The 20313-nt window shown below is 44.3% G+C and overlaps 1 protein-coding gene across 1 annotated transcript in view; it reads left to right on the top strand.

Annotated features, from left to right (window-relative positions):
- The window catches only part of BMP6 (bone morphogenetic protein 6), a 94999-nt gene that overhangs the window by 60889 nt on the left and 13797 nt on the right, over positions 1-20313 (top strand). Inside the window, exon 2 of the mRNA XM_063325938.1 lies at positions 7729-7921. Coding sequence (XP_063182008.1) covers positions 7729-7921 — 193 coding nt within the window. The remainder of the gene's footprint in view (positions 1-7728; positions 7922-20313) is intronic.

Below are 20313 nucleotides of genomic sequence, written 5' to 3'. Positions count from 1 at the left end.
GGAAAAGCTTTACTGGCCATACAGTAGGCATCTTTGTGGATACTGTGAAAATGCCTTTTAGTACTTTCTGGTGTCCCGTGGGTGTTATATATTTGGTTAGTGCATTATTTTGATTTTTAGACTGCCTTTGGTTCAAGAATCCTGAAAGGAAGCTGTTGTGCAACTGTTTTAATCTCATTTTACAAGGCGATTCCAACTTGATTCCCAGCGCAAAGAAACAAAGAAGAGCTCAGTTGTATTTTTTGTCCAAAAGTAGAAAGCCCTCCTCCTTTGAAGATCTTCTGTAGAGTGTTGTGTTTAGAGAGTGATTTGCTATTGTTTAAATTTAATCTCCATAATTACATTGGGATTGGATTAATGACGGGTTATTTTTCTGAGTCATTCTTTTCTGGCACTCACAGCTATCGAGCATAAAGCCAGGTCTTCATCAGATGTAAACTGGCATCGCTCCACTGAAGTTAGTGGAATAATTCCACTTTATATTGTGGCAGCCCAGATGTGATACTATAGCTGTTTCGAAGAAAGCACCCTTTTGGAGTTGTTTGGCCTTGAATCTCCTTATTTTTAAGCTGCCTAGGCATTCATTTCCAATTGCATTATATTTGTGGTAGCACAGCTAGCTGTCGTCTCTCGACCACCTCAGCTGGACACTAAGGGATCAACAAAAGGTGCAATGCCAGATTCAACCATAAGTATCCTGACTTTTTTTCTGTTGAAAAACTGCTTTTTATCACCAAGAGTGCAAGCGGGAAGAGTTCATTACTGATGTCTGGTGAGCTTTTACATGCTCTTCTCTATGAGAACAAACCTTGGTCTGTTCGTTGGGGATGCTGTACTGCAAATCTGGGGGAGGTGTCTGTGAAGCAGAGGGACCGCTCCTTTTTTAAAATTAGTTATTTTTGCTCATTTTGCTTTTCAGAAGGGGGGGTAAAGAGAGGGATCTGGGGAGACCTGGCACGTAGGAGAGCGGCAGCAGGAGCAGTGGGCAGTGCGCTTGACGTAGGGGATGGATCTGTCACCACAGTCGGGGTGACGGAAAAAAACAGTCTTGTCTTGTAGATCCTGAGGGGCTGTGTGGAGCTGCTGTGATCGTGGAAGGTATTTGAAGTCGCTGGGCTGAGAGCAAGGTGGGAAGAAGGGATCTCCCCCACCCTTGCACAAGTTGGGCAGGGGAGGATTTGCTTTCAGACCTCTTATTTTAACGTCTCACCTGAGTTTCTTCTATTTTAAAGAATTTTCTTGCTCACTTATTTGTGAAATGGCATGCTAATAAATCTTAGTTTGGAGAATGGGAAGGTTTTGCTTTTTTTTGGGTCCTTACTGTAAAGAGAAAGCGGTCAGTCCTGTCTCTAACCAGCAGTGGATTTAGGGTGTCACTGCAGCGGGTTATACCGCACGTCTCTGTAGCCTGGTATCCAATGACAGTGGCACGTACTCTATGTAAGTGTGAAAACCAGACAGCAGCGGTCCTTTCTTTCCCTGATGCATCCTCACTGCTTCCCGGAGCCATCTGGTTTTGCTGCTGGCCTGCTCTTGCACCTGCGGGTCCACTCGGTACAACGTAACTTCTGTTTCCTTGTTAACCAGCAGAAAGGAGGTGTGAAGCATTTTAGTCTTCTGTTCTTCCCATTTTAAGACGTTAAACTGGTACTTTGTGCCCTTTGTGTTGTACTTGTTGCTCTTTTTTACACAGTATTTAGGAAATACTGCTTATTTTCGGAATAAAGGTCAGCTTTAATCTTTGTTAGTAACACTGCTTCTACAGTTGTAATCATCTGCCAGTGAGGCGGGACTATTTGGGAGACTTTGGTGTCTTTTTACAGATTGACCTGGTAGATGTGGAAAATACAGACAAGCCTTCAAGCGTATCCTGGGCGTGTCTTCAGAGTAAAAAGGATGTGCTGCAGGTCGCATCCGTGTGTCTGATTGTCTAGATAAGCACTTTTTTTGAAATAGGAGGCAAATTGCAAGACCCAAACGAAGACTGAGTCTTACACTGAAGTCGGACATCCCTCAGCTTGGATGCACGAAAGGCTTGCATGCCTGAAAGCTCCTATCTTCTGTCCTCCCCCACTGTGTGTCAGTTAGTCTTATAAAAGTACAACTAACTTCTATATTAATCCCACCCTGTATTTTGATTCTTACTGCCTTTTGCTTCTGTCTACAATAACTGTGACCAAGGTTGAAGGTTGTTTTTTTTTTTAAGCTTACATAAATGTTGTCCTGTGTAAACCACTGACAGCTATTATTGAAGAAATTCTGGTGTTGCAGCTGTAAGGTTGCAGCAGTAGATCAGTAATATATGTTGTACGTGGTCCTTTTATTAGAAGGAACTGTTGGAGCTGTGGTAATGCGTAAAGTATTTGGGGCCTAATCCACTGCTTCGTTCCTCCAGATGTGATAAATGCTGTTGACCTAATGCAGAAATTGGTGACGTACAACGGAGAAATTGCCTCTGAGCTTGTTATGTAGCTGTGGTGGCAAATCTCCTGTTAGCGACTCCAGTTTTCAGGGGCTTTCTCATTTTATTAGCAAGGGAGTCATGCGTGAAGGCTGAGAAGAAATGACTAGGAATGGCTTATATTTGAACTCAAACTGAATTCATGAATATTTGTGCAAAACTCGTGCAATACTTGTGCAAGAGGTGATGAATGTTGGTCGCTTTTGCTGGAATGTGGTTGCAGTGGTCCTGCAAAGCCAAGTCAAACATGTTGGGGTGCAAACGATCATTCAGAAGTTTCAGCCTTGCTGGGGACAGGACGGATGCAGAACGTCCCATCCCAAATAGTCAGGTATCATTCATTTGCAACCCCTCTCCTTCCCAGCCCCCTCCAATGAGCCGGGTTGCTGTAGAAATTATAATAATTTATATAGACAATATATTCCAGAAAGTTTGCTTTTGGAGCTCTAGGTTTTGAGTACACATATTTTTGGCTTTCGCTCCTAGAGTATGAACTAAAGACTTTTTTCAGCCACCGCTGAGATTCTCACCTGAGGACCTTACCTAACATGTTTCTCAACAGCTGAGAACTGGAGAAAACCACCGAATAGCGTTGACACTTGGTGCTACTGCTCCGAGTGAAAATTGTGTTTACTCGGGAAAGACTGTTGTCCTGTTATTTCTGCATACCAGTTACTTCAGATCAAAAACTAAATGCTGAAAATTCCTATACACAAGGAGAGTTTATTTCCATGACCATTATTAGGGTTACATTTCTTTTGGTCCAAGGTATATGTAACACACTCAAATGGAAGCAGAATGGTATAGTTACCAAAATAGATGCATTGTGTTAATTTCTTAATTAATTTTTTTCGGTGCAGTGTTTTTAAAGTAACAAGTATTGTAAACAGTATGTTATTTTTAAACCAAGGACATTTTGTGCTGAAATTGGCTATTGCAACACTGGGTTAGAATTAGAATACACAAAATTCAAAACCACAGTAACCCTAATTTTGCCATTCTTGCCTTTTTAACTGCTTAACAATAGTGTTGTGTTTGTATAGTATTTAAAAATATTTGTTAAGGGGAATGTAAAGAGCTACTGGCAGGCTTCTCTGTTAACTCTTTGTGCGTGCTCAGCCGCTCTGCTCAGAAATGAGCCGTAATGAAAACTTAGGGGCAAGTACTCCTGGTGTCCGCAGCTCAGACTTTGTGTTGCAAGCGAAGGAGCAGCCGAAGCGCCAGCCAGGATGGGGACAGAGACCTGCACCGTGGAGTGGACAGTCCCCTTGGCTCAGAGGACATGCACCCGTGATGGGCTAAAACCTCTATTTGCCATCTCCTTTCCCAACTCGCCCTGATACATGCGTGCCTGCATCTGTAGTCTCCAAGGAGCTACTCTGGCAAATGAGTAATAAAGTTCAGGATAATATAGTCTGGCCACGAGGATAAATTTTATACGGCTGTAGTTCATGTCATGACCCTAAAATCCCTGGGTTTGCCCATCTTGGTCCTGATGTTCTGGCCAGTACTGGGCAGAGGTTACGGGAGGCCAGCAGCGCTCAGGGCTGCTCGCTTTCAACCTGCCCCGCCTGTGAGATGCCCGATTTTCCCTGCGAGCTCTTTGCACAGTCAGGGCATGCACGTGTCCATCTTTGGATGGCAATTAGCTTTGGATTTCATATATCACCGATCCGACTGACCTGAACGAATTCACGTGGGGAAAAAAAAAATATTTGGAAAGCAGCTTGAGAAAGGATTTGTCCTTTTTTTTTTGTTGCCTTGCATTTTGGCGTACACTCTCTGCATTTTGCATACGAGGTCATCAGACGCGTTGTAACGCGATTGCAATACAGACTGGGTAATCCTGGGAACCGGCAGCTCAGATCTTGCCTGTCCAAATTTTACTATGCTAAAACGTGACTTCTTTGTTAAAAATGAACACTTTCCAGGGGGTAAAAAGCCCCCAGAGAAGAAATGTTGGCATCTTACATTTTTAAGCTGTCTTGCTGAATGAAAACAGTTGATTATTAACTTGATGGGGTGACAATGAGTATATAGAACTTAAATATCTCACCACTCCCACAAAGAAAAAAAAAACACTCTCCATTGTATCATGGGGAAGATACATAGCCAGAAAAACTTTCCAACTCGTTAAACTTTTATACTTGCTTCATACAAGCTTAATGTAGGTTTTTTTCCATCCTGTGATGTTGTAGGGATGCTTCTGAATGCAGCTGAGGAGGACACCATCAACTTACAAGTATTTCTTTCTGAATGTGCCTTTCTTCTAACAGACAAAGCTAAATTACTTAATCTGAAGGATTAAAAAAAGGTTTCCTTGTTTGTGCATTTCAGGTTGTTTATTCTGTCAAGCCTGATAATGAAATCGGTCTGAATGTTTCCCCTGTAATCAGTTTAGTCAGCTTCTGTGATTGTGTGGGGTATTCGGACAAGGACGGGGATAAAGGAAGAAAGTTTTAAAAAACAGGAAAATACTATTGTAAATATATCGGGCAAGTTATAAACTGGGAAAGAGTACTTGGAGTCAAGCATCATACCTGCTGCTACTTTTGATGCTCTGTAGTGGCGTTTGGGTGGGTTTTTCTTCCTCTTGTGGCTTGTGTTTGACTTTTTAGAGGGAGGAGTATGGGAAAATACTGATTTAAAGGATTTGACTGTGGCTATATCGCTTTTAAACTGACTGTTTTGTAGTGGAGACACGTGGAGGTCTGGCTGCCTTAGCTGACTTGAGGTCAGACAGTAACAACAAAACGTGATGTTTGGGCTTATTTTGAGCCCCGTGCCGGGTGGGATGGCTCTGCCTCATGCACTTGGAGACCACATCACATCTTGATGTGGGGCCATAGCTGGCAGGAACTGCTGAATATTCCTTTTGCTGTTTCTCTCTGGTGTAATTTTAGTTTTCCGGCACCCTGATGGGGTTCTGCTGCTCATCCTGGTTGTGTCCTTCCCCTTGCTCTTCCTGATCCTCCTTTATCGTCCTCTGCTGTGAGCCCGGGCGAAAGCCGCCTTGCTGCATCTCACCCGCAGGTCAGCTCGTCCCCGCAACAGCACAGGAGGGGACGTGGGTTTCAGCTGCTCATTGCATCCATGAGCAAGGACTCAGCAAGTTCTAAATCAAGAATCGTTGCTTCATACGCATGTCTCTCCAAACCCATGGATTTAGACATTCCCTCACCATTAATTACATCCTCTCGTTTTGTAGCAGCAAGTAAAAAAGGCCAAGTTGGGCACATCGTCTTGCTGCAAGCAGCTGAACATGGCTTCTTGTTGGTTGAATGCTTGCGAGTTTCTGAAAGTACATGGCCACTCCGTTTTGGGAAGTGGATCCTGTGGCATTTGCCTCGGGCTGGGGCGTAGCGAGACAACTCGGGCCCCTTCTTGGAGAGCGCACACACAAGTGATGCCAACCAGTCCAGCATTGCCAGAGTCGTTCCCAGTTAAAAACAAGGCTGGATGCTTCAAAGGAAAGCCCAGTTGGCCAACAAGGTAATTCCTAGGTGGCACTGGAAGAGAGCGGTATACCATCATGCAGTCTCTGATGGAGATGCTGGGTGTCGCCACCTCATTTCTGGAAGCCACAGGGTCTGGTGCCTGGCGTGTGTCAGTCATTTGACATCTAAAGTGCTCAGATAGATGAGTGGTTTGTGAGTTTGCCTGTTCGCCCCGTGGCAGCTCTTTAACACAGCATCTCCGAATGTGGTGTCCCACAAAATGCTCGGCAGCAGTCATGTGGAGGTGAAAAGATTTCCAGGCGAGCTTCAAAGAGAAGGATGTGACTAACTGTCTCACAGGGAGCCAGGATGGGGACCCAGCCAGATGAAGCAGCTCACATGAAAGGGCTGCCAAAGGAAAGGGAGAGGACACATACGAAACTGGGACTGGGGGATGAGGAGGAACAGGCAGTCGGGAAAGGTAGAAGGAAAAATCTCCGTAGGCTCTTTCCAGCGGCCAGGAGACGTATCTGCTCTCCAAGGAGGTAACCTGTGGGTAAAGCAATCAACCTCAAGCACGTTGGCCGTCGTTCTTGGCTCTACCACGAGCCTCCGCTGCCTGTCCTTGGACAAGTCACTCTCCTGGTGACTCAGTATCCCAGCTGTAAAACGGGGATTGTTGCTTACCTCATGGGATGTTGTGAGGGGAGGCTCATGGATGCCTTTGCAGTTTGATGTCTTAAGCGGGGGTAGCAACAAAAGTGATCTGTACTTCCCTCGCCGTCTTCTCTGAATGTAATCATGTCCCTAATGATAATATAATGGTGACTTATTCATCATTGACATACACTTCTTCAGTTGCACTGGTGGGAACAGTTTTTTGGTTTTATTTTTTTCCCATCGGGGCTTTGAAGATGTAATTTTGTATGTTTATATAATATGTTAATATTTTAAGCAATTTCTAATAGACAATTAGAAGAAATAATGAACAATAAATCAAAGTCAGACTAAACCACCATGTAATCAAGTAATACAAGAGTGGGACTAGAAGCAGATTTTGCAAAGGGAGCCTCAAACAGAGAAAATGCAAGTCCTGAGGCATGAAGAAGGAGCGGTTCTGGTTTGCATCTGTCTTAAACTCTATATCTGATAGCGTACCTGAGGAGGGCTAAAGCCAAAATGCAAAAGGGGTCGCTCCTCCTCAGCTCTCTTATTCTTAAATAAGCTTCTGTAAAAGGAAGGGGAGCTCTGGTTAACTTTAACATTACATTTATTTCAAGGGTCAATCTTACTGTGCTCACAAGGCAGGCCGACAGCTAAGGCACAAACCGGGAGCCAGAAGCCAGCAGTTTTTAGGACAGATAGGGAATTGGTTGACCTGGTGCTAGCACTTAGTTCTGTCTGTGCCTTCATGTGCTAGAGCAAAATGGAGCCAGTTGTCTCCTCTGTTGTAAGGGGGGTGCGAGGCTTAAGGAAATGCTGTAAAGAACATGGAGATTCACAGGTGGAAAATGCTGGGGGCAGTCACAGCTTCAGAGTTTTGCACAGGAGGCACACGCACAGTTATATTTCACCTGTCAAAGCTGGCCTTTCTTTAAAAAATCTCAAAGGCATTGGCTAGAGAAGGTGAACATTCATCTTTTCCGAGTACTGTATTTGAAAGGCTTTAGCTGCATAAGCTTTCCTGGCACTTGCCAAGGCTATCTTTGGAGAAAAAAAATAAGATTCCTGTTTTTTTTAAGGAACAGGTGGCAGTATGTGGAAACCTTTTGTTGTTAAATTTTAGTCACGGTTCCTTTTTTTCCTTTTCTTTCTTTTTCCCATCTGCAGTTGAGTATGACAAGGAGTTCACGCCTCACCAGCGGCACCACAAGGAGTTCAAGTTTAATTTGTCTCAGATTCCTGAGGGCGAGGCCGTCACAGCCGCTGAGTTTCGGATCTACAAGGACTGCGTGGCGGGGAGCTTTAAAAACCAAACTTTCCTTATCAGCATCTACCAAGTGCTGCAGGAACATCAGAACAGGTACGCAAGAGGGGGCTTGCTCTGCGCCACCAGCCGCTCTCCTGGGGAGGGCTGAGCTTGTGCGTTCATGTTGAGAGGACTGCTATAATAAATACTGGTTTTGTTCACATTAACGGGGTTGCGTTATTGCACGGCCCTTTCCGTGTGGGAAATGGGCACGGCAGAGTGCAAAATGGACCTCAGCCTGAGAAAGTCCACGGTATTGTAGCCTAGGGTGTCACTTAGCTGCAACCTTCGTGTTGTCTTTAAGTAGAGCAAGAATCTGACGTGAGGCAGTAGATTTGTAAGCTAAAGTTGTTTTGCTGGCATTGCTCTTGCGTACTGAAATACACATATACCCTTTCATCTTAACACTACCAGCATAAAAAGCATAGCCTTTTTCAAAAATTCTGGTGGTTAGTGCAAACTCGACCTGCTCTCAGGTGGACTTACATTAAAGTAAATAAAGCAGAAGAAAATTCAGCATGCTGACCACGGGTACAGAATCATTCCTGGGCTTTCAGTGGCAATGACAGAGGTAAAAAAGAGGCCGAATAGAAACTGTGACGTGTAAGTCCAAACAAGTGTAAATGGAGTGATTAAAAAGGGTAACGTTTCTGATGGGGGAATCGTGCAAGGCAAAAAAGATGGAAATACGAGGTCAATTAAATGTCAGAGTAATGCTGTGGTACAAACGTGTTTCATTACTTCTGCTGAAATGCGTCAGACCTTTAACTGTTCCTCTGCTGCAGGCAGAAAAAAAGAGACCAGAAAAAACAGTGTTTAAAAAAAAAATCTCCATTTCTTTCCTCTGCGAAGGCTTCCTGGGCGTTTTCCTTTCTGGTCCTTCTTTCTCCAGCCTTTCCATTAATGCCATTTGGGGAGATCCGCCTTTGATGATTTGCTGATGTGAAGGCAACATCATTAGTTAATCATTTTTTCTGTGGGGAGCATGGCCTTCAGGGAAATGGAGAGAAATACTCAGATATATAAGTGATGGGGAAGAAGGTGTTAGTTTTGAAAGGTCAGTGTTCCTTTCGTGCTTCGAGTTGCGGGTTGCTGGAGTGCCTCCTGGGGTAATGTGCTTGCTGGTTAGGATGTTACGTCAATACCCACTTGAAGAGCTGATGGAAGTCCAGACGGTCACGCAGATTTCATAGATGTTAGCTGTATTGTTCGTTTGTAGCCACATTGAATAAAAAATACTGAGTTTTGGTCTGGTTTAGATTTCACAAGTAGAGAGCCCACCTCTGGAGCTGGAGGAAAACCTCTGCCAAGTGCCTGTGGAAGCGATCGATGCGCTGCTCTAGGTTGGTCACCAAAGCAGAGCACAGAGTACGTCAGGTCTGAGGTTGCCTCTTCTAAGGAGAACTGTCAACTTTTAGATGTATATAACCTTCTTTCAGCGTAAACTGTGCAAACAAGTAATGCGTTGCGGGAAAGAGAATAAAAGTACAGGATATGGCCCCTAATGTACCCTTTTCCTAACCAATTTGCGAACTCTTTGTTCCAAAAGCGGCTGTTAGATCTCTGTACAGCAACGGTGCTGGCACCTCATATCTTTGTTTAAAATACCATGCCAGAAACATGCCAAAATCAGATTGTGCTGTGACACACATCCTTTGGCACTGGGCACTTTGTGATCCCCACGTGCTGGGCGTCTCTGGGTGCTAGAGACCTCCCTACGGATGGAGCAGAGGCAGCAGCTCGGATGGGGGTCACCAGGGTGGTCTCTCTCCAGAGCTGGCGAGTCTTTTGGGTCTTTCAGTTCCCTCCTGTCACGTTCCTCCTGCCGCTGCCGGCAGCCGTGCCGAGGGGATCCTGCCATCGGGACTGGGAATCATGAAGCGGCTTCCTCTAGGTCCAGACTGCCAGCAATTCCCCATCCCTCCTGACATGGGCTTAGGCGTGAACCACTGACCCAGGGATGAGTGTCTGCAGTTCATTACTAACCTCTGACTCATCCAGTCCCTCAAGGCTCCCTTTTTTGTTTCTTTTTCTTCTTTATTTATTTATTTTTACTGGTGGGAAGGAGGGAGACGTTTGGCTAAAGAAACTTGGGCTTCGGGTGACTCTGCGGGACTTGTCACACCATCTGCACAGAGACGGCTCACAGGTTCTTGAAGCTGTAAAAAGGACGTGCCCTTCTCCGCCCTTTTACAGCTTAAAGGACTCTTTCATGTACACGTGAAATATAAAAGCACATATGAAAACATGTGTTTGGGTAGAAATATGTGCATATGTAAGTATTCTTTGTATTTTTCTGTATATAAAAGTGTATGTTAGTTGTCACCTATGTTAATTGTCCCCTATATATTAAAATTATGCAGATATTAAAAGACAGTTAAAATAAGATACTAGAAGCTGCTCACCAACTCTACAGTATTACTTTCAGTTGAGGTTTCTGACTGTATAGGCTGCTGCTGCTATAGATTCAAAACGTGCAGCCGCGTGGACTTTGGCCTGCAAACATTCTTGAAAACAAATACTAAAAAGTTGTATTTAGCTGTTCACTAGTATCTCTGCATGGAGGGGGAAAATGCCTCACATTCTTCTGGTAGGCCTTAAGGAGCTGTATTCTCTGCGTGGTTTTGGGTTTTGATCATCAATTCGCTCACTCGCTTTTACTGTGTGGAAAAAAAAATCCAAAGTGCTTTTTTCTCCCCCTTTTGTTTCAGTGGGTTAATTTGGAATACCATGTTTTCTTTTCCTGTAAAGAACATTAGGAGGTTAAATTACAAAAAAACAAAACAACAAAAAAAACAAACCCAAAAAACCCCCAAAGCCCAAACCACTATTTTTTGAAGGAACTTGCTAAATGTTTGTAAGGCTTCTGTTGCATTCTAGGAGACATCTTATGAGCCAGAAAATAACAGCTGCCTTTGACTTAAAAAAAAAAAACCAACCAAAAAACAAAACCCCCAAACTAAAAAAAGTTGTGTCACACTTCCTTTGGAATAATGGTTTGAGTAACAGCCTGATATTTCCTGACATTTGGTGATATTTTATTGCATAAGAAAGAGTCTGTACAGATCTTGAAGTCTAGCTGGTAAACTAGCAGGTGATACAGAAGGAGTTGAAGTAGCACCTTTTTCCATCTTGTTCTGCTGACAGATATTCCTTCTGGTCAGGAAAATTTGTCTCTGAAGGCCACAGAAAGTGCCTGTTCAGTCAACATCGGCAGTCTTGAGAGCAAGTTCAAAGTCACCATGTTAATCTTGGCTTTTATGAGGTTAACAGTTGTCTGAAGTGATTATTGGTAGCTAAAAAAATACTTTTGGGCACAAGTAATTCTTAACAGGGCAGCTGGCATGTATGGATTTAAACCGGCAGTCCGTAAAAGAAAGGCAGCATGCATCTCTGAGGGAAAAAATCCAAGGAAAAAGAAACCTGGCTGCACCTCTCAAAGAAATGAACTTGGGAGGGCAGGAGATAAGAGAAAGATTCAGTAAATACAAATCTTCACCAAAGCTCACAGCCTGGAAGTATCCCTTGGCTCTGATTAAGTGTAATGAAGTGGCTTAATTCAGTATTACTTGAGCAAAGGGGGAAAAAAAAAAGCTCATCTGGACAGTAAGAGCGTGAGCGTGTGACTCCAGCCCAGATGTGCGTGCTGCTGCACGGAATCGCAAGGCACTGCTGGCCGTTCCCTGATGGCTAAAAACAAAACCAAGCCTGAGGCTAAAATTTCTACCACTTACTAAATCATCAAACTGATTTTTGCCACTGTAGACAAGGCTAAAAGCAAGGATTAAAATGGGTCTCCTGGATAGGGGTGTATGCAGAGAGAGCACAAACAATCAGAGATCAATGCTGATTGAAATAGCATGACCTTCGGGGATAAATTTGACCCTCTTCTCGTTCGAAGCCATCAGAAATACGGAGAGGATACTTGCAGAGGCTTCAGGCAGTGAAACGCACATTGAGGACAGTGTGGTCTAAGTACATTCTCTCTTAAAAAAGAAAACATTTTAATACTGACTCACTTGTGTCAGTAATATTTTCATCTCCCCATTCCTTCCACCCTTTCGTAAGGTAAAAAAAATAGTGCCTAGAAACTAGGCTTTTGTTTTATAACCAAACCACAGTTAACGGCCACGTTTTGTCATAACACAAACTGCTGGAGTTGTCAGTGGGATGCTGCGAAGAGATTAATGAAATCCTCAGGATAGGTCAAGCCTTGTGGGCAGCCGTCAGCGGTACGCGTGTCGGGTTGTGTGGAGAAGAGGCTTCACCAAACAAGGCTGAGGTGACCTCTGGTTTGCCTGGAGGGGGATGGCTCTGGGTTTTGAAAACGGGCTGTGGGCTTGTAGGGGCTGAGGTGGGAGGGGGAACGGGTGACACATCCGCCGGATGCTGCTGCCCTTCAGCCTCCAACCCCGCAGAGGTTAAGAGACTGTGCCATTTGAAGGCCAGGGCGGGATTTCTCTTTTTTATTTCCTCTGGTATGCACAGAAAGTGGGGAGATTTGCCAAAGCACCCAGTTTGGGAAGACAAGTGGGCTCAGCTTCCAGGTGCTTGTCCCACCTTGGCCGTATCTGAGGGGGAGCTTAGTTTCAGCAGGCAGGAGCTGCACAGCCTCGACTCTCCTCTGTTTGGTGGTACCGATGCACGGCTAAAGCCCTGCACGTGGGCTTGTTTCTAAGGTGCAGCGCTGATTTTGTGAAAGGACCAGCAAAGCCCTCAGTGATTGCTGGTACCTCTTGGGAGTGGATTGCCAAGTAAGCAAGACCTTTGCAAGGGAATGGAAGAAATGAGTTTGTCCCTGGAAACAGCTCATTAATTTCTTTTCCTTTCTCAAAAATTCCTTGCTCTCACCCAGAGAGGTGTCAGGTCAGGACTAGTTTATGGTTGATCAAAGATGTTAGTCCTTGGGTTGGATCATCAGTATGTTTTCAAGTGTAAATATCCTGCTAATGCAGACCTCAGAACACTCCCACTCTGTCCAAACAACTGATCTATGAAAAACACAGTGGCCTGTGTTAGTGATCAAAGGAAGATACGGTACCTTAATGGTCAAAGTTTATTAAACAGTTTCGTTTTCACCCAGAGTGAAATATGAGGACTTGATGTGCAGAAAGATTCCTCCTGTATGATAAGACACCTGTGGACATAGGTGTGCCCTGCAAAGCGACCGCCGGGGGAGTTTGTTCTTCTGCTGAACACAATTCCTTAAGGGTTAAGGCACTGGTTGGATTTTAGCTGCCAGTTACAGTGGTAATAAAGTCTTCCTTTTTGCAACAGGATATTTATACAAATGCGATCCGAGCTCCTAATCTAAAGGGCAAATTGATTTGCCGGCAGTGTTTATAGCTTAGAAAATAAATAACCGTCCTCAACTGGGTTTTGGAATGGGTTGTGTAATACAAATGACAAAACTAGCATCAATCTGTTTCAAGTTGGGGTCAGATTTGTATATAGTGTGCATATATTTGTATATGATAGAGCTGTTTCCATGATGCTATAGAGAAGCGGCTGTCTGCATTTCAGTGCAACTCCCACTGTGGATATGCAGTTTGTTGTGTTTTAGAGTGGTTGGTTTTTAGTAGTTTAAAAGTCAAAGTTATTCTGGATGAAACTTACTCCTTTTGTAACCAGCTGGCTTTTTCTACCAAAACCAAAGAATACCATATCAGTGCCTTATTTCTTTTCTTAAAGGACAAAGATGAATACAACCCCTTTGCCCTCTCCCCCATCTTTATGCCTCAGACTGCATTTAAACTCTGAGGTGTAGTACTGTGGCCATCACTACAGCTGCAATACCCTGTAGTCTCATTAAATCATAGTCACGAAAATGAGAAACGCATCTGCTATCCCCGTGACTTGGGATGATTTTTCCTTTTTTCGCTATTCCTATTGGTAAAATGTTAATTCCTCAGAGCTGTGAAGCTCAAGACCTTGAGCTGGATGTGGGGGGACACCTTTGCACTCAAATATCAGTGTTGGCTTTGCTGGGGATTACCAGGGATTTGGCACGGGGAGGCCACATCCTCTAGCTCTAGGCTCTGATCTTTTACTCTTTGCCAGATGCAGCCTTGAAACCAATATTTCACCCTGCTGCTTTTCCAGTGAGTCTACAAGACTTAACCTCTCCCCCCTGCAGACTTTAATCTCCAGGGGCTATGCCCGCGGTGATACAGGACAGCTTCTTCAGCCCGGGGGAGCTTTTATCAGACAGAGCGGTGGTGGCATGAGGCTGGTAAGCGAGCAGCGAGAAGCTGAGCTTACCTGCCTGTCCCTTCTGGTGCCTTCTCATGTCTGGATGCATCCAGGATGGCTCTTTTCTGCCTGTGCCAAATTGCAGACCCCCCTCCATAGTGTCCTGGCATCTCCGTTTAGTGCTTTTTCCTCCCTGTCAGTCCCTGCATATTAATGCCCAGTTGCTGGTCTTCTATTTCACCTTGGAAGTACCTTCGTTTGCAGGCTGACAGCTCTTAACATTTCCTTCCTCGTTTCTAAGGAGCTCTTATAGGTCATGCATGTCTCTCGTTGTCCCTTGGCCCACAGATGGTATAGCTTCTTCAGGACAGTTAAACTGAGCCTCGCTTCTTCTCAGAAAATGATAGAGACTGCCTTTGCTTTCCCTGGCAGCTCATTCCAGGTGCTGGCTTTCCCTTGCCCGAGGCTCTCTGTACAAGCGAGCACTGATTGATTAAATTTTGTATGGCGCTTTTAAATCTTTGGAGTAATGGCCATTGAGACATCCTAAGTCGTTAAGGGTTTGTATTGCATTTGTTGGCAGTACCTCATGCTGTGCGAGCTTCACACACAGTCTGTTCTGTAAGTAATAAACACTTTTAAATTCAAAGTAGCACTTACATCTGCTGCAAGATGATGGATCTACAGGTTTGCAAAGGCTGTGATCTCAAAGTTTTATCTATGTGGAGCTCCGTTCAACTCTGTAAGGCTGAGTCATTTGTGAGGGCAGTTATTAGTCCATCATTAGTGGACAAGAACAAATAATCTTGCTAGTTTGCTATACGCAGGATAACTTCTACGGAAGGTTGATGTCAGTGCAAACTAAAGACTCAGATCCTGAGGTACGCAGAAGAGAAGAGCGTTTAGAAAGTGCGTTAATTAAAATGTAAATCCCACACACTTCTGTGCAAAATTCCCATTTGAGAAACTGCTGCTAGGCAGTCTAGACTATTATGTCAACTTGTCTTTGAAGAAAAGTAAACAAAAAGGTTCAGCTGAGGAAAGTTTTAGAGACTTATAGTAATTAATGCTTTGGTAAATGGCTGTTGATGCGTAACAATCCTTTAAACACCTGGGTAATTGCGAGCTTTGAAGTTGGGCCAAAAATGTTGTTCCGAGATGCGTAATTAAAATTAGAGACCTTTAACTTGGTCATTTTGAAGGTGAGATTTCTGTTTGTTCTCACTGTCTCCCTGGTAAAAGTTCTGCCTGGTTGGGGAAAGAAGGCCAGGGAGGGTGGGAAACTAAAAAACCTAGTTCAACAGATGCTTCTTTAAATTTAGCTTTTTATAGCTTTGGTGTTTTTCCTGTAGCAAAGTTCCATGTTGTAATGTGTACCCAGAACAGAGAAATTATTTTAATGCGAACATTTCACTAAGTAGTAACTAAGATTAACCACTTGACCTGGTTACTAATTTGACTAAATTCTAATCTAATTAGTGTTCAATTAAAGAGAATTAACACCCAGAGACATTTTGTTGAAAGGTTTACACAGAGGTTTCAGTTAACAAAATATTTATCTTACAGGGGGAAAAAAGCACTGAAATTAAATGCAAGCTGTTTCTCCTATAAATGCCCTGAGTACATGGTTGGGATGCCAGCGTTCAGAATAGTAGCTATATTTGATATTTATATCTGACAAATCAGCTCGCTCTCTGAGGACACTGGAGCTAAATCCTGCCTTCTGAATTACACAGGCTATACTTCTCTGGTAAACTGTGTACTTCTTTCTGTTTATTGCAGCCACTTGTGATTCCTCCGTTGACCTTTTCTTCTCCGTCCTCCTCCAGAGTCTTCTGAAGGCCATGGAAACACTCCCATCTATTTCTTGGGACTTGAGACCGTGCTTTAGGGCCCTGATCCAGAACAAAGAGCTCCTGTTTTGAGTTGGGAATCTCTAACTTGCCTCTTCCCATTTAATGTCCTCTCTTGTCTCAGGAAAATTGTTTCAGCTCATTGCTGCAGTTTCTCCCATTTACTTGCTTCCCTTTAATAATCTAAGGTTAATAGATATTATGCCTGCAGCAGCCTTCTTATGGAAGTCATTGACTGAACTCATCCAGGTGGTTAGGCACACTGGAAATAAAGATGAGAGTGTCAGGCACCATAGTGACAATGAGATGACAGTAGCTGTATGAAAACCCAGAGGCAGAGTTAGGCAGAGAGGATGTTAAGAAACTGCCTGTTTTGGTGATGAAATGTCTTTCCTGTACACTGAATTTGAAAGTGCTGCTGTGCAGGTCCCAGAGGTCCTGTGATGTCCTTGGCACGTGGGGTTGCTTGTGCATAAAACCTCTGGACTAACTCCGCTTTCTTCAGCCTGTGCTGAGAGCAAATGCTCCCTCTCTGCTCAATGATGCTGGCTCATGCATTTCTTCCAGCCTTTCTTTATCTATTTTTTTGCTTTCTTCATGCTCCTTTCCTGTTCCCTCAGGTCTCATCTTGCCTCTGTTATTCTCAAATGCTGAAGTTTTCTGATATCCTTCTGTTGACGTGGCCATGTGCATGGTTGCGTGCTTTCTCTTGGAAGGCCACTGCCCGCCTCGCTGCACAGGATCGATGTCATCGCGTAATGACTAGAAATTCAATACTTTGTTCCATGCAGCTTGCTCGGTATATGGTCTGTTTTGCACCTTCTTGTCCACTCTTCAGATTTTGCTTTGACTATGGGCTTGCATCTACTTGTGTGTAGCACTCTTCAGCATGGTATCTGTCTACTTCCTAAACTACTTCTTTTTTTTGGCATGGCTATAGGGTGAAGCTAATGGCGTTGTTCTTGTGCAGATGAGAAGCTGATGCATATACTGATGAGGGTCAACTGTCTCCGCTAGGTCTAGTTGCTATTTTCAGATGTTTTTTTTCCTTTCTCCAGCACCGCCCCTTGGCTTGCTGGAATCCCCTGCTCGTCTGCTGTGCATGCTCCAACTTTTGCAACAGGTAGGGCCATAGAGTGTGGGCCTGCTAAGCAAACACTGATGGCAAAAATGGTCCCTGCCGAAAACAGCCCACAATCATAGAATGGTTTGGGTTGGAAGGGACCTTAAAGATCATCTAGTTCCAGCCCCCCTGCCATGGGCAGGGACACCTCCCACTAGACCAGGCTGCTCAAAGCCCCATCCAGCCTGGCCATGAGCACTTCCAGGGATGGGGCAGCCACAGCTTCCTCAGGCAACCTCTTCCAGTGTCTCACCACCCTTACGTTAAAGAATTTCTTCCTAATGTCCAATCTAAATCTCCCCTCTTTCAGTTTAAAACCATTACCCCTTGTCCTATTGCACCACTCCCTGATAAAGAGTCCCTCCCCATCTTTACTGTAGGTCTTCTTTAGGTACTGCAAGGCCGCTATAAGGTGTCCCTGGAGCCTTCTCTTCTCCAGGTTGAACAACCCCAACTCTCTCAGCCTATCTTCATAGGAGAGGTGCTCCACCCCTCTGATCATCTTCGTGGCCCTCTGCTGGACCTGTTCCAACAGGTCCTTCTTGTTCTGAAGACTCCAGAGCTGGACGCAGGACTCCAGGTGGGGTCCCAGCAGAGTGGAGTAGAGGGGTAGAATCACCTCCCTCGAGGCTGTGCAGCAGCTTTAGCTCTCATGCTTCCTGCCTCTCTTTTGCAGCCCTAGTGGGAGAAGAATGGAATAAATGTGTCCTCAGAAAGCAGAACTGGGGGTGGGGGGGAAATGCAGTTGTGCGGCTGCATTTCCCTGTGAACACTGGGGCAAGACTGGAAGTGTGAGATTCACATCGCTGACGTCTGTCACCACATTGGCAGCTGTGTTGCCAAAAATGGCAGCAGTAGCAAGTTGTAGCCCTCTGTGAGCCATTGATGCAGGAAGATGCCAGTAGTTTCCTGACTTCTTCTAGAAGCAGAGGGATGCTGAGTTGGGAATAACGGGCCTGATTCACAGAGGAGTGGTGGCCATTTTCTACTCCCTTTTCTCTGCAGACTTTTTCCTTTTATCCAGGGTCTCTCCATCTAGTCCTTGCATGTCCATGTATCCTCCATGACTGCAGCAAATCCTTCAACCTTCCCTATCTAATTTGATATTCTTTCCCTTCCACCGGCGGCCAGCCTGGGAGATCTCCCAGTCTCTGTTGCAAGATCATACATCGTCCAGCTTTTTTGCAGGAGTAGCAAGGACGTTTCTTCTCAGCCATGTGACTGTAGGGAAGAGCAGATTTCCCTCAGGTGATACATGGTATTTGGTTTACCAAGTGGGAAAGGAGGGGAAAGTATGTTCCCTGCCTACAAAAAGTCCAGAGGATTTTGTTGCTAAGCTCTGAATCTCTGTTGAGCCTTTGTGGGCAGCAATTTTCAAGTACTTACTGCTTGGCCAAATTTGAGGTGATTTTCTTAAAGGAGGAAGGACATGCAACGTTTCTATTCTGAAAAATAAAGGAATGGTTAAAGACTCTGAATTAAATAGTTGAGATTCTTTTTTATGTGAGTAAATTTTTTTTTTCCCCCTCCAATTTTGTCTTTGGAAATAGGTGACTGAATATTTTTTTTAAAACCTTCATGCCAAAAACAAAACTAGTAAGAAATTATATGCAATTTTGTGCAGCCTGGTGAGGTTTGGGTGACAAACATTAATTAAAAACAGGCTTAAGCAGAAAGCATTAGGATGTATTACCTATTAGCATTACTACTATGACCTACGGTACCTGTGGGGTGAACCTTCAGTGTGGGCTTCGTCCGGTCGAACAATGCAAAAGTCAGCTGAATAGCAGAGCTGATTGAAAACCAGTCCTGTATGAAACTTTTTGCAAAGAGTTAGCTGGATTGGAAAACTCAGTTGTTCGTTTTTCTGCATTTTACAAAGGAATTGAAATCCTTCCAAATTGAGCGTGACATACTGGGATAAAGTGGAGCATTCTCATTCGGTAGAATTATACTTTAGTCAGGCAGTTTGCTTATTGCATTTGGGGAGGACTCTAAGATGGGGGAGACCCACTGGGAGGCATGTCCATATTTTAAATAATCCAATAATGATTCAGGTTCAATCTGAGGAAAAAAAAAAAAAAGTGTGATTTGGTAGAAAGAAGAATTGCAATTGCATTTGAACATGAAAAATCAGTGATATAAACGCACCCCAGGAAGTGACTGTGTCCTTTGTGGTTCAGTAGCATGAATCTAAGGATTATAGCAGATCACGAGGTGAATGTGAGGTAACAGTGTGGGTTTTGTGGAGAAGCCAAAATCATATTCTGAGATGTATGGATAGAGGCATAGTCTGTGAGGCGCATGAAGAGTATTCTTTCACTGTACTCAGCATCAGTGAGATCTTGATCTGAGTTGGGTCTATAAAGAGCAATGAGAATAGTCAAAGTCTATAAAACATGGCTTGTAAGGAAAGACTGAAGGTGCCGGTTTTTGTTGTTTTAATAAGAAGGGGAGGTTGTTGTGGCATTTAAGTTAGATATTATGGGGAAAAGCCAAAAAAAAATAAAAAATAAGTGCTTCAAGTGAAACCAATTCAATTTCCTGGAAAGAAGGTGGAGTTCCTGAGGCTGGAAGTCTGTAAGATCAGGTCAGGCAAACATCTCTCAGGAGTCACATGGATATAGTTGATCCCGCTCGGAGTTCAGGGGAATGGGCTAGATGATGCCATGTGGTCCTTTCAGGCTTTACAGCTCTCTGATGTGTAAGTGTCTTTCCAAAATGCAAGGCAATGGGAATATAAACTCTGAGCCTCCTCTTCATGTTTTTGTAGACCTGACTAATCCCATGTGGTTGAGTGCTCATGAGGGTTTGCTCTTACAGAGTTCCCAGCGGCTCTGCAGCCAGACGTGTTTGGTTTGGGAGGATGTGGTGCCAAAGTTACTCTGGCCTGGAGGTTCCAGTGGGACATTTTCTGGAGCGGGCGAGTGCCGAGGAGAGTATGGCACTTAGAGGAGGGGAGGTGGGAGATCAAAGAGCAATTTGTGTGAGGGGGAAGGTCATAACAGGTGCTAGGAAAACCCCTTTTCAGATGTAGTCCATTTCAGGCATTGGAGAGGACCAATGTGTAGGTCATATTCCGAGGTGGGAATGATCTAGTAGTTCATTCCTCTCTTAAACCTGGAGAGGGGAAGAGTGGTCTCAGCTGCAGCTGCTGTTTGTGGTCTCCTTTAAGCAACACTTCAATTTACATACTCTGCCTGGGAAAGCCCAAATCTTTCAACCTTAAGGTTTCCAAAACATGTAGCAGCTGGCCAGCCCCAGCCACTCGCTGCTGT

This window comes from Chroicocephalus ridibundus, chromosome 2 (genome assembly GCF_963924245.1).
Source record: "Chroicocephalus ridibundus chromosome 2, bChrRid1.1, whole genome shotgun sequence".
Lineage (NCBI taxonomy): Eukaryota > Metazoa > Chordata > Aves > Charadriiformes > Laridae > Chroicocephalus > Chroicocephalus ridibundus.
Note: the sequence above shows the minus strand (reverse complement) of the source record. Positions and strands in the feature narration are given on the sequence as shown.